The sequence below is a fragment of the Periplaneta americana genome, chromosome 11, assembly GCF_040183065.1.
Source record: "Periplaneta americana isolate PAMFEO1 chromosome 11, P.americana_PAMFEO1_priV1, whole genome shotgun sequence".
NCBI classification, from domain to species: domain Eukaryota; kingdom Metazoa; phylum Arthropoda; class Insecta; order Blattodea; family Blattidae; genus Periplaneta; species Periplaneta americana.
Genome location: NC_091127.1, coordinates 156,147,859 through 156,165,022, shown reverse-complemented (window position 1 = coordinate 156,165,022; position 17,164 = coordinate 156,147,859). Strand labels below are relative to the sequence as shown.

Below are 17,164 nucleotides of genomic sequence, written 5' to 3'. Positions count from 1 at the left end.
CTACAGACGATTTTCGTGGTAAATCGGGAATTAACTGTGGATTATGATGCAGAGAGTTCCATTTTTTCCCTTGGGATTGTGTTATCAAATTTTGTTTGTTGAAGTCTAAGTATGTAGATTTGATAAATCTCTTCACAGAGTAATACACAGATTTAGTAACAGGTCTGTAAGTAGCAGTGCTGCCCTTCTTTGCTAAAGCATCCGCATTCTCGTTTCCCAGGATTCCACAATGGGATGGTATCCACTGGAATACAATTCTTTTATTGAGTGATATTAATTGAGAGAGCATTTTAGTTATTTCTGCTGTTTGAGATGAAGGTGTGTGTTTAGAGACTATTGATAGAATAGCTGCTTTGGAGTCTGACAATATAACTGCATTCTTAAATTTATTGATGTGGCATAGAAGATTCCTGAGACTTTCACTTAGTGCAACGATATCTCCATCAAAACTTGTTGTTCCATATCAAAGAGATCTATAAAGTGAGAAGAGACAGCACGTAACACCTGCACCAGCACCTTGTTCTCTGGAGATCAAGGAACCATCGGTGTATAAATGAAGCCAGTTTTCACATTCTGAACCATTCTTGCTAGCAGTATGGGAACAAGGATTTTCACAATTCACGATGTGTAGAATGTAATCAACATAAAAAATTCTCATATTTGATAACATTTTGGTAAAATTACCATATTTCATAAAAATCTTCATACTATTTTTTTTCATATTCTGCACGATTTTTCATCCTCCGTTAATATTTCTGTATCTACCACTGAATCAGGCTTTTCAGATATTGCAAGAAGACAATAAAGATGTTTTCCAGTAAACTACTCGAAAAACATGAGCTAGCCATTCTACAAACATTCCAAGGTTCTCAAAGACAAATGAAACCTTCGCACTCTCCTCTAGGGTCATTCAACTTTTGTACACCCTGACATTTTGAATTTTTCTTCGATAGATCCCATTATACACCCAACTTCTAAACTGGACTACAACTTTCAGCATAGCAGACTTACAAATGGCTTTTAAGGTATCCAGAGATGCATTGCCGCCCTCACATAAGCCCGCCATCAGACCCTATCCTGAACAAGATTAATTCAGTTCCGACCATCATATTCCACCTCCCTCAAATATATTTTAATATTATCCTCCCATCTATGCATTGGCCTCCCCAGAGGTTTTTTTCCCTTCAGGTCTTCCAACTAACACTCTATATGCATTAGTATAGCAGACAGATCTTTTATTTAAATCAGGAATTTTCTGCTTTAACCATACACAGAGATCTGGAGAGGAGGCAGTGAATTTCTTGTACAGTATGTAACTTGATATGGCGTCAGTCATGAGTCATGACTAGGGACTGGATTTATAGGTCTTTATCTATTTTTTTCCTTACTTCTGAACTCATAACTTTTAGATAATTTCTCGAATCATGGTCATAAGAGTTATATATGTAAATTCTGTTGAACCTAAAAAAACCTAAATTGGACCTTAGCAACTAAAAACACCTAAATAATAATTAATACGTATTTTTCTACATTTACTGTGTTTTATATAAATATATTTAGAAATTTCAATGCATCTTATAATTTGTATTCTCTTCTGCATTGGAGAAAGCGACCCAATCTGTGGTCTTTACCCCTCTAGTCTTTTGTTTTGGATAAAATGATTAACAGGGAATTCTATCTTCCTTATTATAGCGGGCCGTCCTTCGGAGGCTTCGCTCTCTCAAGGGCACTAATTGCATTTTGAAATTTCCAATGATCGCAGATATGACATCTCAGTAGTAAAGTATGAAGTGACTGAAATTCTCTTGAGGTGAATGAACAGCGAAAAAGTCGTATTATTGAAATTCGTGAAGTTTTCGAGAATGTTCCCAGATAGAAGACTGTGATCTTGCGTATGCAGGTACAAGCTGTGAACTTTTCTGAGGTCTCTGTGCAGTCTGTCTTATTTTGGTGCTTTTGGTGTTGACATTGAATTTTCATATTTTGTGTTTTGTTAAGCTATGCCAAAACAAGTGAAATCACGTTTATTACGATAGTGGACTGGAAACGATTCCATTTTTACCATTAGGGAAAAGTTATGGTATTTAAAACATGCATAACGGGAGTTAACCTTCAGGTCATATCAATTTGTCCTGGAGATGGAACCTTATGAAGTTCCGAAATGTGGAGATGTCCAGTTTCATCACACACAGTGGAATACTCAGAATTCTGCCTCCATATTACGGGACTGTTTTACGGAAATATGACCATATATGAGCGTCCATTGATAACATTCTATTCTCAGAACAAAAATTAGGCAAAACTAATCCATGTATAAACTGCATTAATTATATACAATTATATTATATTTATTTTTTATTACTAAAATATGCAATAACAATACTGCTATATCCATGTACACAAATTCCTCAGGTCTGTAATTTTTTTACAGTCCTCGAGGAATCTTCCGCTGCTGCTTCTATAACTACGCAATTCCAGGATACAATTCCATCTTCTCAATGGAGGGGCAGGATGTAAAATTTTGAAATGTATGAGATAATATGTTTAGTGCTGAATTTATTTTATTATATCATGAATTATTTAATCAACCACTTTTAGGTAGAAATATGAAATAATAAACAATGTGGTAATCAGAAAACAGGACTAGGCTTATGAGATATGAATTGGTTCGCCATCTACAAACTGAATATCAATCCAAACAAGTGTGTGAATCTCAGAGGGGGATTATGTTGAGAAATAAATATTGTTTCAGAATAATCCTAGTTTAATTTCTATGTCAGATTATGAATTTTTCAAACACCCTTGTACCTACAAAGGAACCGAAAGAGCAACTCATTCCGAACGCAAAGTTTTCGACGCTATTATAATAGCCTATGTCCCTAACTGTCATCAGTCTGTAGGCTATAAAACAAAAATGTATTAAGTTAATTATCTCACTGGTATCCATTATACTGACCATTTGTCACAAATATAAAAATAACTTGCTGACCCTACACAATGATGGAACACCCCATATTCATTAGCAATAGCCTACTACCTGTAGCCTCAAAGTAACTAAGTTTATTTCTTCATAAAAGCTTGCAACATCTCACGTGGAAACACGCTATTCTGGCCTTTGGCTAAGAGTAGGAGCCAAGACGGACGTCAATTTTTTATACACCAACTGTTAACACGTAGCCTAGCCTATATCTTCAGTCTTAAATTCTTTAAAATGTATGTTAAATAATTTGGGAGCCCAATCATTTAATAATTCATTGTGTCGGAAATAAATTTTAAATTGCATCACACTTGAATTAGGCCTACACGCCCTTACTAATACCGCAAGCTATATTTTTCACATTCTACGTCTAATACTGATACAAAGCATGAAATCTTTTATTTTATAATTGAAATCAAGAAAATAGCACAGTTCAATCCTAATCAATAAACATATTTAAACCTTTCGAATATAATTTACAAGTCGTTAGCAGTACCTAACAGTTTCATCACCATCTTGTTTTCATCCTTCACGAATAGGACACCGTTAATTAAAGTGAATTTTAAACGTATTTCAAAGTTACATTCGCTTTACAATCAGACATTGTGCTTATCTAATTACTACAATTTCAATCGATAATTAACAACGCGAGAGGCAACAGTGCAAACATAATAGTGTCCAACACAGAGTAGCCTAGTGTCAATGTAATAACTATTTCAGAAGTAATTAATTGCTATTAAGTTTAATATCATTGAAAATAAACACCTGTGCATGGGCTGACTAGTGATTTCTGGCAATGAGAATTCATACATACTTCAGGAAGAACATAGGAATTCAACCTAGCCACCATACGGACATATTCCACCCTCCGCCCCAACAACCACGACAGCCCCTCTGGCTCGAACTTAGCAGGACCGGAATAATTGTAATCAACACTAACCTGAATTGATACACAAGACATGATTTTCGTAGGCAGAGAGGTCATCTCCTGGCCGGAATCTGCAAATATTGCAGACATTACACCTCCTTGAGATAAACAAAACCGACATATCTGATTAAAATTAAAACAAATATCTCTTCCCTTTTCCATTTTCACGTAGCCTGTCAACCCGGCCAACCCTGTCAATTCGGGCCTGACAGTGCTGCCAACAATCAAGTTTATAATTTTTCCGTTAATTGCGGGAATTTTAACGACAATTAGGGATATTTAAAACAAATGAATTGAAGTGGCGAAATCATATTATAATTGGTTAGCCACGTTAAAGGCGGTGATTTAAACATTTTTCGAGTATGTGTTACTTATTTACAAATGGCTTTTAAGGAATCCGCAGGTTCATTGCCGCCCTCACATAAGCCCGCCATCGCTCCCTATCCTGTGCAAGATTAATCCACTCTCTATCATCATATCCCACCTCCATCAAATCTATTTCAATATTATCCTTCCATCTACTTCTCGGCCTCCCCACAGGTCTTTCTCCCTCTGGTCTCCCAGCTAACACTCTTTATGCATTTCTGAATTAATCCATACGTGCTACATGCCCTGACCATCTCAAATGTCTGGATTTAATGTTCCTAATTATATCAGGTGAAGAATACAATGCGTGCCCAAAATATTTTCCTAAGCACCTTATTCTCAAACACCCTTAATCTCTGTTCCTCTCTCAATGTGAGAGTCCAGGTTTCACAACCATACAGAACATCCAGTAATATAACTGTTTTATAAATTCTAACTTTCACATTTTTTGACAGCAGACTAGATGACAAAAGCTTCTCAGGTGAATAACATTTCCCATATTTATTCTGCGTTTAATTTCCTCCCGTTGCTCCAAGATATTTGAATTTTTCCACCTCTTCAAAGAATAAATCTCCAATTTTTATGTTTCCATTTCGTACAATATTCTGGTCACGAGACATAATCATATACATGTCTTTTCGAGATTTACTTCCAAACCTATTTCTTTACTTGCTTCAAGTAAAATTTCCGTGTTTTCCCTAATCGTTTGTGGATTTTCTCCTAACGTATTCACGTCATCCGCATAGACCAGAAGCTGATGTAAACTGTTCAATTCCAAACCCTGTCTGTTATCCTGAACTTTCCTAATGGCATATTCTAGAGCAAAGTTAAAAAGTAAAGGTGATAGTGCATCTTCTTGCTGTAGCCCGCAGTGAATTGGAAAAAGCATCAGATAGAAACTGGCCTATACGGACTCTGCTGTAAGTTTCACTGAGACACATTTTAATCAATGAAACTAGTTTCTTGAAAATACCAAATTCAATAAGAATATTACATAAAACTTTTCTCTTAACCGAGTCATATGCCTTTTAGAAATCTATGAATAACTGATGTACTGTACCCTTATACTCCCATTTTTTCTCTAATATCTGTCGAATACAAAAAGTCTGATCAATAGTCGATCTATTACGCCTAAAACTGCACTGATGATCCCCAATTATTTTATCTACGTACGGAGTTAATCTTCTCAAAATAATATTGGACAAAATTTTGTACGACGTCAACAAAAGTGACTGCTAGCTTATTAAATGAGAAGCGAGCACTGCATTTAGGGTTGCCAGACGTACTAGTTAAGGGGTTAGGTACAGCTTACAGGAACAAAATTTTGGATATAGTCAACATTATTTTTCTCCATTACTCTATCTTGTACAATAATGAAAATTAGTACCGGTATGTGTAAAACGCTGTCCTTCTGTTATATGTGTCCCTGCATCCACTTCAAGGACGAATGTATTTTTCTAACATGCCCAACGGTTAAATAACAGGAGGGTATCTCTATTATACTGACGGCGCGGATATTGGGTGCTAGCGCTCCTGGCCACTGAATCTCTATAAAAGGATAGCTTTCTTATCGAGTAAGAAAATTCTGATTTAATAACATTAAACACAAAATATTTACTTCTAAATTAATGGTAGGTCACATGACTCTGTGCCCTTTCAAAGGAGCTGCGCCTGCATCTTTTAGTTATTATATGTTGTTTCTAGGTCAGATATTCATCTAAATATAATCCTAGATACTTCACATGAGTGTCTTGTGGTAGTCCCTCCTTATTTAAATTAACCTTATGACATTTTTGTCAACGTAGCATAAACGTAACTTGTTGGGATTTGGAGTAGCTTGCCGAGACATTCCATTGCTATTAACAGCCAAGATGAGATTATAGATACCTATTGAGAGGCCTGATGAGGACACTCATGTAAGGCAAGTATAGCAGTGTTATCAGCAAAAGTTGCAAGAGTGGTGTTATGTGTTACTGAAAGATCATATGTTCATAAGAAATGGTATCACACACCTCTTTTGCAGAGACAAGTTACTGCGAGTTTCTTTTCTTCATGGGAGGAGTTTCTTCTTGTTGATGAATACCAGAAGGATATTCGTTTCTTTCATGATTGTTTCAAGAAATGCATTTACTGCATTATAGAAACTAATGTAGTTGACAATACGATGGTGCAGCTGAGGCATGAACTAATGAAAAAATGAAGTTTCTCAAAGCATTCTATTAGATTCTTCTTATTTTTAAGAACTAAAACTAATCCTCCAGGTATTTTCTTTTTACAAACACTATCCAGCAGAGCTAATCGTTAGAATGACTTAAAAAATTAAGGTATAGCGGTAGGACTGATGAAAAAAAGTGCTTTCTAATAATAAATTAGATTTAACCGATAAGTAGTAGTAGGATTTTCGTGATTCAGCATATCTTTTATAGGATAAATGAGTTCCGTAAGTATACAGAAATCTACTTTATGAAAAAATTAATTAAATTAAGCTACTTTGTTAGACCATATTTATGCATATTTGACAATTTTATCCCGATAGACCCTATTTCAATAATCTATTGGTTATATTCAGTATATTTTTAAATTTTGAAACTTTCGATACACTTGTCTGTATACAAAGTTGGTTTCCTTCATTCTTTAATTTTTTTAGAATTATGTTCTTTCATTTTCATTTGGTAAAATTTTAATTCCTTCCTCTCCTATTCTGTGGAATGTGAAAAATGGCCTTGACCCTAAATGGTCACGATTCACAACAAATATATATTTGTCTATTGTTTTCACGCAGGTAGAGAAAGGGGTGGCTAGGCATCTCATGTGAAGCAACTGGATGTGGAAGTAGGGAAAACCACTTTCTTGCCAAATTTTAGAAAAAAGAGAGTATGTGTGAGAGACGAGAGAATTAGAGGGCAAATCGCAATATAGCAAATGCTAAGCTCCACCCACGATCCCTTTCCACTTTTCCCCTACAAGCTAGTGGAGGAAAGTGGAACAAAAAGAGTGAATGCAGCATCTACGAACCAAAAGAGGAACTTCGTCCTGTGTCCCCCTCCCTCCCTCCCTCTCTCTCTCTCTCTCTCTCTCTCTGCCTCTCCTTCTCTCTTCCTTGCTTCCTGTCTCTCTCTCTCTCTCTCTCTCTTTTTTTTCTTATGACTTTGAAAAGGGTAGTATTCGATCCGTTGATCTTCCCAACGAAACACACACATGCTTTTTGGTCATGTTTTAGACCTCTCGGCTATCGAGACGAGTTGGTGGTAGAAGGGAAAATGAATCTATTTATGTTCAAGGGAACCGCCATAACGTGTTATAGAAATGCAATTGTAGCTTCATTGTGTTGTAGTGTCGAATGCACATTACATGTGTTGTGTTGTGTGGAAATATGTGTGAGGTGGTAGGGAGTGATGCATGTGTTACTTCGAGGAAAAAATGTTGTCTAATGCACATTAAATTTGGTTCTATTGTGTTGTGTTGTGTTGTGTTGTACGAGCCAGTAGACAGTGATCCATGTGTTACTTCGAGGAAAAAACGTTGTGTCTAATGCACATTAAATTTGGTTCTATTGTGTTGTGTTGTGTTGTACGAGCCAGTAGACAGTGATCCATGTGTCACTTCGAGGAAAAAACGTTGTGTCTAATGCACATAAAATTTGGTTGTATAAAATATGAAATACGTGCGAGGCGGTAGGCAGTGATCCACCGAAGCGGGGACAGACAGTAGAGAGAGAGAGAGCAGGTGAGTGAGGTGGCGAGCGGCGAGGGTGGGGATAACTTCCCCTACTGGCGTTCACTGTATTACGATTTATCCTACAAAGTTAAGTTAGCTTTATAGCTTCTGCAATTGTGGGGAGGATAGGGTTATCCCCGTAGGAGAGAGAGAGGAGGGGAGGGAGGGGGGAGAGGGAGAGAGGGAGGGAGAGAGAGAGAGAGAGTGTGTGTGTTTTTTTAAGTAAACATTTCTGATGTCGAATACAACTAGGAAAAAGCTGTTTGCTTGCTTGGGTGTTCAATAACAGTAAAAAATTTGTTTGATTTTATCAACTTTATTTTCACATCAGTCTTGATTCAAATATATATATATTTTAATTAAAATTCTTAGCAAGTTACCAATATAATTCGTTTTTACACATATACAAGGTTTTCTATTTACAGTGTTCCATTACAGACTATTCATAGCTTGAAATGCAGCTACATTATGAAAAGTACAAAAAATATACAATCCAGTGGTTACTGTACAAACAACTAGTTCATTGCATAAATGATTATAAAAAAATGCTGGACTATAAACACACAGTGATGTGGACATATACTAGGAACATTTTGACACAAATGCAAAGCAAGTGCAAGAATATTCTGGGATGTAGCTATCGAATGATTGGTTTCCAAACATGTCTGATACTTTATCTTAAAACACCTTATTTAATATTAGACGAAAATCCTGTTCAATAATGTCTGTGCATATATGACTTTCCGCGTCGATTTCTATTCCTGCTCCTCCACGCCTCAAAAGAAGAAGAAAAAGAATAAGAAGACGAATGATAAACAGAAGTGATAGATATTTTGGGAGAATTAAAACTCACCTTTTGTTTATAACTGACAAAGTTAACTATTCATTTGCTGAAATACTTGATTCAGAATTACACAGTCCAAACTTCAGATATAAATCACATATTCATTATATATGAGGTCTTGCCTACCTCAGTGAATATTACACGACTACTATGAAGTAGCCAATGTGTATTATCATCATTTAATTCGAGAAAAATTCGTTCTCGCACCGGGAATCGAACTCGGGACCTCTCAGCTCTGCGCGCTGAGTGCTCTTTCCAACTGAATTAAATGATGATAATACACATTGGCTACTTCATAGTAGTCGTGTAATATTCAATGAGGTAGGCGAGACCTCATATATAATGAATTAATTAATTGTATTAATTGTTAACAGTTGTCACAAACTGAGATTGAATATGGCCATAAAGTCATTTAAATATGCGCTCCTGCATGTATGACTTACATTGTTTAAAGTGCAGTTAGTAAGGCCGTAAAACATTAAAACGAGAGGAGTTCGGCCGGCACCGTGGATTGTGTCCCGGCATAGCTCAGTTGGAAAGAGCACTCAGCGCGCAGAGCTGAGAGGTCCCGGGTTCGATTCCCAGTGCCGGAACGAATTTTTCTCGAATTAAATGATAATTCAGATATAAACTTTGAATCTGTAGAAGATACATACTGTATATTTTTCTGGGCGTAAAACAAGAGAACATCATTTATGGTTGCTAAATCAAAGCCTGATGTTCTCTTACTTTACAAATTGTCAAAGCCTGCTAATTTCTAAATATGATCCATTGATTAAGTTCCGGTTATTTATTTCTTCATTGTTTTATAGATAGGTTCCTTGTGGCATCCTTAAATCCCTTTGTCCTCTATCAGTAACCAGAAATACACGGTATGTAATTATCATTTAATAACAACAATGGGTTTGCAATGAAAGATCTGCCCTTAGGCAGAACACTAAATGAAATGAATGAACACCATTAAATAAGAAAACATTAACACTTTTCTCGTTGACACAGTTAACTTCATAATGAAATAAATATCATAACTAATAACCGATATACAGATACACATCATGCATAGTGTGGCCTGCCGAAATGGTGTGCAACTTGAAAATGGGTCACAGTCCTGCCATCTATCCGCAATATGCGGAACCCGAATCACGCAAGTAAAGTGGGTAGGTAATACATACATACATACATACATACATACATACTATGCGATCAAGATGGGACCTGTCGTGGCACAATGAGGAACTCCGTGCTCGCTGCGTATGTTTACTGCTGGAGTGTCGTCACATCCAATGCCTAGCGTTTCAATCCGGTCGCAATGCTGCGTGTAGGAAGACGTGTGTTTCGTAGCCAAAGCGCAGAGCGTTGTAATGCCATAAAGTTTTGTGATGAAGAAAAGACAACTGGTTGATTCCTACCTCTGTCGAAGGCAACAGATAGTGCTGCAGCTATTGTGAAGACAAATAAGGAAACAATTAGTAGTCCACACCTGTGGAGTAACGGTTAACTCATCTGGCCGCTAAGACAGGGTTCGATTCCCAGTCGGGGCAAGTTACCTGGTTGAAGTTTTTCCGGGGTTTTCTCTCAACCCAATATGAGCAAATGCTGGGTAACTATGGGTGGTGGACCCCGGACTGATTTCACCGGCATTATCAACTTTATCTCATTCAGACGCTAAATAACCTAATGTTGACAAAGCGTTGTAAAATAACCTACTAAAAACAATTAGTAGGATTAGAAAGGAAGGTAAAGAATGAGAAATGCTAAGATAAGAAATGCATATCAAATGCAATATCATATAAAATACGGTAGCTACTTTAGTTTACATTACTTTTGATTTATGTTTTCTCCTTTACGAACACCGATGTTGTGGTGTGTTTTCTGAATAGATTTCTATGTGTGTAAGCATATGATAGATAAAACTAAACAATGAACTATAAATTATAAACTTATACGAACATATAACATATAAAGCGTATTAATAATAACGAAACAAGAGAACAGTTCAGCATGTGCTTCATTTTGCATCTGATGCGGACTTTACAGCACGTCCTGTGTTGTGAAGCGAATCGCAGCGCCACCAAACAAAACGGTTCCCACCTTGGTCGTGTAGTACATACATACGATATAATAATAATAATAATAATAATAATAATAATAATAATAATAATAATAATAATAATAATAATAATAATAAATCAGTTATCTAATGTCGATGACATCTTCCGATTCTGAGTAGCCATCCATCCAATCTCCAATCTGCAGGTGTGTTTCCTTCATGGTATCATAAATGCCTTGATTCCAGGAAACTTTAGATCTAGAGAGACAATGAGTCTCCCCGTGAACATCCCATCCTTGTAGTCTAAGAAAATCAGCGATCATAGTCCTTACTCTATTATGATGGTTGTTTCGCATTAGCTTGATCTCTCTACAAAAACTACAACACAAGTTGAAGATTTCAGTTTGACTGTAGCCAGGATAGTGACAGCAAATTATGTTGAAAGCTCTACAGGAAACAGACCATACTGGAGATAAATTATAGAACATTTTGAGTGCACTGATGTATTCAGAAGTTGACAGACATGACAGTAGATTGCAGCAAGTCAAATTTTTTAGTCAGTGAAAAACATACATGATAAATACTGCTGTACTGGAACGGAAGACAAAACCATGGAGGACTATTGAAGAGAAGGGATTTATATTGGACTTAATTTATTGGCTAGTAGCCAGTTACTCATTTGTAGCTGGTCCAATGAGCTGATTAGATATTTTTTCTCTTCCTCCTTTTACCCGAAGACAAAGATAGATCCACTTCTGAAACATCAAGTTTTTCTGTAATTCAACGACAACAACACAAGAAGTCCAGTTGCACGTGTGGTTTTAATCAGTAAGCTGTCATACGTTTCCTACATGGACAGTTATTTATAGTCTATTTGCACAGATTTTGCTGCACTGGAATTGTGATACTTAGCCTATCATTAAATTCAAGCATATTGCTTACTATTTTGTAAAAGTATACTCACTATGTGCAATAAAATAAATAAAATGTGCACACACTATTTCACATCACATTTCAACACTTTTCAACAATCGAACGCACCCACACAACAGGCAGCAAAATTCAAGATGATGCCGAGATCTAGTAGGCTCTGAGGATGGTGTGAAGAAGTACCGAAACAGCTGTAAGCCGCACATGATTAGCCTACACAATTAACACGAGTAAGATCGCCATTTAATCAATTATTAATAAAATGTAATTTGTTCAAACTATGGATTATAAACTAAGTAGATAGTAAATGAAAGGAAAAATGTGACTACTTAACAATGGATAATACAATTTAAATCTCCTCTTCTTCATAGAATAAAAGCATTGTATTTACAGAGCTACATTAGCTTATTACATTTGAGGCTGCTGCTAAAGTTGATCGAGAAGGAATCAATCAAATCACCATGGATTTTTTTTTATTGGGTTATTTTACGACGCTGTATCAACATCTAGGTTATTTAGCGTCTGAATGATATGAAGGTGATAATGCCGGTGAAATGAGTCTGGGGTCCAGCACCGAAAGTTACCCAGCATTTGCTCGTATTAGGTTGAGGGAAAACCCCGGAAAAAACCTCAACCAGGTAACTTGCCCCGACCAGGATTTGAACCCGAGCCACCTGGTTTCGCAGCCAGACGCGCTGACCGTTACTCCACAGGTGTGGACAAATCACCATGGAAGAGGGTACAGTAATTATTTAAAAAGTTCATGAGGAAACTCAGTACCAGGTGCCAGTTGAATTGTTTACTATAGACATGATTTCTATTTATTTTTTTTGGCCGTGTCGTACCATAAATTAATCCTCTGTGAGGTATAGAAGCTCTTGTATAGCAGATTGTTAGCCATCCGTACAGTTCAGTGAGTTGGCTTGCAAATTCTGTGCTCGGTGTGAGTTAGAAATCTGCTTGGATTTTTTTCCAATGTCTTCTCCAACTGTAAACGAATATCGGATAATCCCATGGCGAAACTTCGAACTAATCTCGTCATATACCATCTCACTATCACAAGGGCAACCATGTGTTTCTTCCAAGAGAGGGGAGAGGAGGATGTTGAACACAAAGAAATAAATACACGGTATTTTTGTCAATGTAACTGAAAGTAATGACTTCGTATTAAAAGAAAAGAAAAAATGTGATTGAAAATGCCTATGCTTTCGTAAATTCCGTGAAGTTTTGTTTCTAAATTTTAATATGTTACGTCGATAAAATATATATATATATATATATATATATATCCCTTTGCCACTAAAATTTTTTTTTTTTAACTTACTCTGGATACACTTAATTCATTTTTATTTTTAGAAATATCACTCATACTCTTTTGCTTCTGACCCCCTCAATTATAAGTTTTTCGTGCTTTTAGAAAATTTTTCTTAAACTCTTCCTTTCAAGTCCAGTCTTTCATCTTTTCTACGAAATAACTGCAAAGTAAGGGAATGATGACTGAATTCTCTTAATACTAGTTTACAGGCCCTTCCAACACATATATCGGCAATTTAATTTTTCACATTAATAAATCAATCTAGAAAGTAAATATTGTAGACCCGAGGGAGGGCTCAGGCCCCCCTTTCTCTCCTAAAGGGCTCTCACCAATTTTACAATGCAGTTTATACTACGTCGATAACAACAGGATAAAAAGAACAGGTCGCCATTAATTCTCCAGGACGTAAATTCCATAACATCGTTGTTTCGACAATTATGCAATGCAAAGGATCATTTATACAGAACTATTTGAACAGATATCTATTCCATTGCCTTTGGACGGTGATTAACTTCATTATAATTTTCACCATGAAAACAGCATTTATATGAAGACTGCAAATCTGATTTTACAAAATAAAACAATAAATTGCATAATTTTCAAGTTTAGTCAGTGTTAGATGTTTCAGTTTTTTTAAAAGAATATAATTTATTCAGTTTACTACAGGATATAACATAAATTAACTCTCGACGATAAATAGCCTACAGTCCTACAGATTGTATGTGTACATTGTCACAAGTAGTACTCTTCCTTTAGTGTCATATTACTCCTGTCTTTTCCTAAATATATTCAATTTTATATAATTATTATACATACTCCTTTCTTCTTTTAAGCTGTCTGTAAAAATTACATGTAAGATACCAACATTTTCATTTCATACCGAGTTAAAAATTAAAATGTAATAATAGATGTGCATTTTTGGGTTACACTTTGTTTTGTTGCACCGTAAGGAAGCCAATATTCGAGCATAGAATGCATGTAGAAGGTTACGTGGATTGTCTTAAGAGAGATTCTTGCATCTTATTGAATACGCTAGTGTTCATGGCTGTACAGTGTAAGAAAACTAAGAATAACACATCTTTGTTCGGTTTCCAGGTAGGCCCTAGTAATAAAAAATAAATATATCTGTACAAATCTGAAAGAGATACGAAACATTTTTCACGCTTAGATTAATGGTTGATTATCAATTTTCATATCTTTCAAACTGAGATATAACCGAACAATTTCAAAGAAAAATTGTTCCGGGGCCGAGTATCGAACCCGGGACCTCTGGCTGAGTGCGCCAATGCTCTACCGACTGAGCTACCCAGAAACTATACCAGACCCTGGCTCAATTTTTCCCTTTTATTCACATACCTGAAGTGGTTTGATAGAATGTCAGAGCCCACATGTACTGTGTGACTTATATTTGTGGCATTCTGTTATCAAACAGTAGCATGTATTATACAAATCTGGCTTTTCAGGTATAGTTCCCTGTAAAGCTGACTCCAATAATTTCAAGGAAAAATTGTTCCAGAACCGGATATCGAATCCGGGACCTTTGGCTGAGCATGCCAACGCTCTACTACCCAGGAACTATACCAGACCTCGGCTCAGTTTTCTCCTTATATCCACATACAGTAAAACCTCGATAAGACGCGCCCACTTATTACGCTATCCCGTGTAATACGCTTTTCTTGTCCGATCCCTGCACATTTCATATATAACGCCTTTATAAAATACCCCGTTTGTTGCGCTCAAGTCCCGCATAATACACTATTTTTGTGGAATATTTTCGATGTAATTTTCAGCAATGTACTGTAACAGCAATGAAACATCTTGGTCATTGAACTCACTGGTGCCATTAACCTGAAAAGTATTGGTATTCGACCCTTTACCTGCGCATTTAAACCTTCATACTTCATACCTCAGTATACCCCACCCTCTTGTTACGCTCTCTTATTCGACTCCTTATCTGCGTGGTTAAAGCCTACATACAGTTACAATACCTCACCCTCCTGCTAACCTCTCTCTCAAACAACATTCCTCACTCGGCCGTAATAAAATTCTGGAAATTTTTGCTGGGTAGTTTGTTGTCCTTTAGTGTATTGAAGGTCTGTGAATGTGATTACAATGAGTGTTAAATAAAAAGCGCTTTCTGTGTCGGAAAAATTGGAAATCTTACGAAAGTACAATGAGAACAGTACTCTTACTCAGAAACAACTCTCTGATTCATTAGGAATCCCATCATCGATATTAAGAACGATAATAAAAAATCGCGACTCAATCACTACAGCTGCAACGTCGGGAGGATGCAATCGCAGAAACTGAAGTGTGGTAAACATGAGGACTTGGAGAACACGCACACAGCAAACATCTATAACTGGCTTTTTTTTTTTTGAAAGAATTAAGTACAGTACATATTGTAAATATCTTTGACTTACAGTACAGTAATTACATAATGGAGTAATACTGTATTACCTTTCATGAATCATGTATTTCAATAAAGAAAAATGCTAATAGATACTGTATATAAGTCAAAATTAATATACCCGCCTAATACGCGGTCCGGGTTAATAAGCGGTTTACACCCGGTCCCTTGAACAGCATCTTATCGGGGTTTTACTGTATCTCAAGTGGGATATAACTAACGCAACTATAACAGTAATAAAGTGTCCTTTTTTTGGCAGTACAATCTCAACAGATTAACAATGTGCTATTGTCCTTGTTTTGCATTCGATACATATGTAATCTGTTCTAGCTTTATCCACAGCATCGATCTTATAAATGACTTCAGAAAGTTTCTCTTTTTACTTCATGTAAATTATGGACGCTACCAGTACAAACGACAGTTAATTCCGTCCAAATACATAACTTGTCAATCTATCATTTCATGGAAAACTAATCGAAAACAAAAACAGCATTGATAATCATTAACATATTAGAAATATATATTCATTTGTTGAAAATAAAACATCATGTTACATAAATAGTGCAGAAAAATGGTTACAGTCAGCGATATCCCACATTTAGCATTTACGAGTTCTTACTAAGATAGTTCTAAGTGTTTCCAATTACACAAATCTAATATTTCGAAGGCATTTTTAATCCATTCTTTACTCTGTCAATTCTAAGTACTGGTTTCCAAAAAAAAAAGCATTGAGTTACAATTTTCTAAATTTTTAATGCTACATTCTTTAACAGAAACGTTGCACTGCAACTCATTTTACAATAAAAAATAGACTGCGACACAGCTACTGATACATAAAGTTTACAAAAATTATCCTTTAACCTTCTAATCTGAGAGAGTAACTAATAACAGTAGACATCAACAATATTGTATCAAATATTAAACTTAGTTTATATTTGCTAAATCATTTCAACAGAGTACTAAATTGTCTTAATATATATTATATCTACTTTAGTAAAACAACAATGCCATTTAGTTAAGCTTTAAAACAGATTCTAAATGCAGGAATGTGAAATATTGAAATCACAACTGATATTGTAATTACAATATTCTATAGTCTATAACCTTTCAGGGACTCTTGCATTTTTTTTTTTTTTCCACTTAATTACTACACTTAGCAACAAACGGGAGGGAGACTGCAGAATTTCATAGACCACACAGCTTCTGTAACTTTTAACAATACTTCCAAGGTCAGAAGTAGGTTTTTTTCCTATTCAATCAGTGGTGAAATATTTAACAAGCATAATGTTCCGTTATAAAAATCAACCATTTTAGTACACAGTACTACACTCACACCATACACAGTATATAGGCCTATGTCTATTAAATTTAATATGCAAAATCTTAACTTAATTGCTAAGTTTTACAATTTAATTGCTAAAATTGATACCTGTTACTGTACACAGAGAAATGAAGAATCTCATTTAAGTCCTTGTTGTTATGTTCTAATTTTAACAATAAAACGTATTTTAAGGTAGAACTATTTTATGTTTTTTATTACCGGTTACAGAAATGCCTAATTGTAAGAAGTACTTTACATTGGGATGAAGGGTGCATTTCAGAGGCGGCTCCTGCATATTTCTTAAGA

General features: G+C 35.8%; 1 protein-coding gene across 4 annotated transcripts in view; it reads right to left on the bottom strand.

The window, feature by feature from the left end:
• LOC138709474 (zinc finger protein 660-like) overlaps window positions 1-4,114 on the bottom strand; it is a 38,918-nt gene extending 34,804 nt beyond the window's left edge. For all 4 annotated transcript variants that reach the window (XM_069840263.1, XM_069840264.1, XM_069840261.1 and 1 more), the window contains exon 1: window positions 3,918-4,114. Coding sequence is in view for 2 of the 4 variants with exons in the window: in XM_069840261.1 (XP_069696362.1) it covers window positions 3,918-4,067 (150 nt within the window). In the remaining 2 variants the exon portion in view is untranslated. The remainder of the gene's footprint in view (window positions 1-3,917) is intronic.
• Between the last annotated feature and the right edge of the window lie 13,050 nt (window positions 4,115-17,164).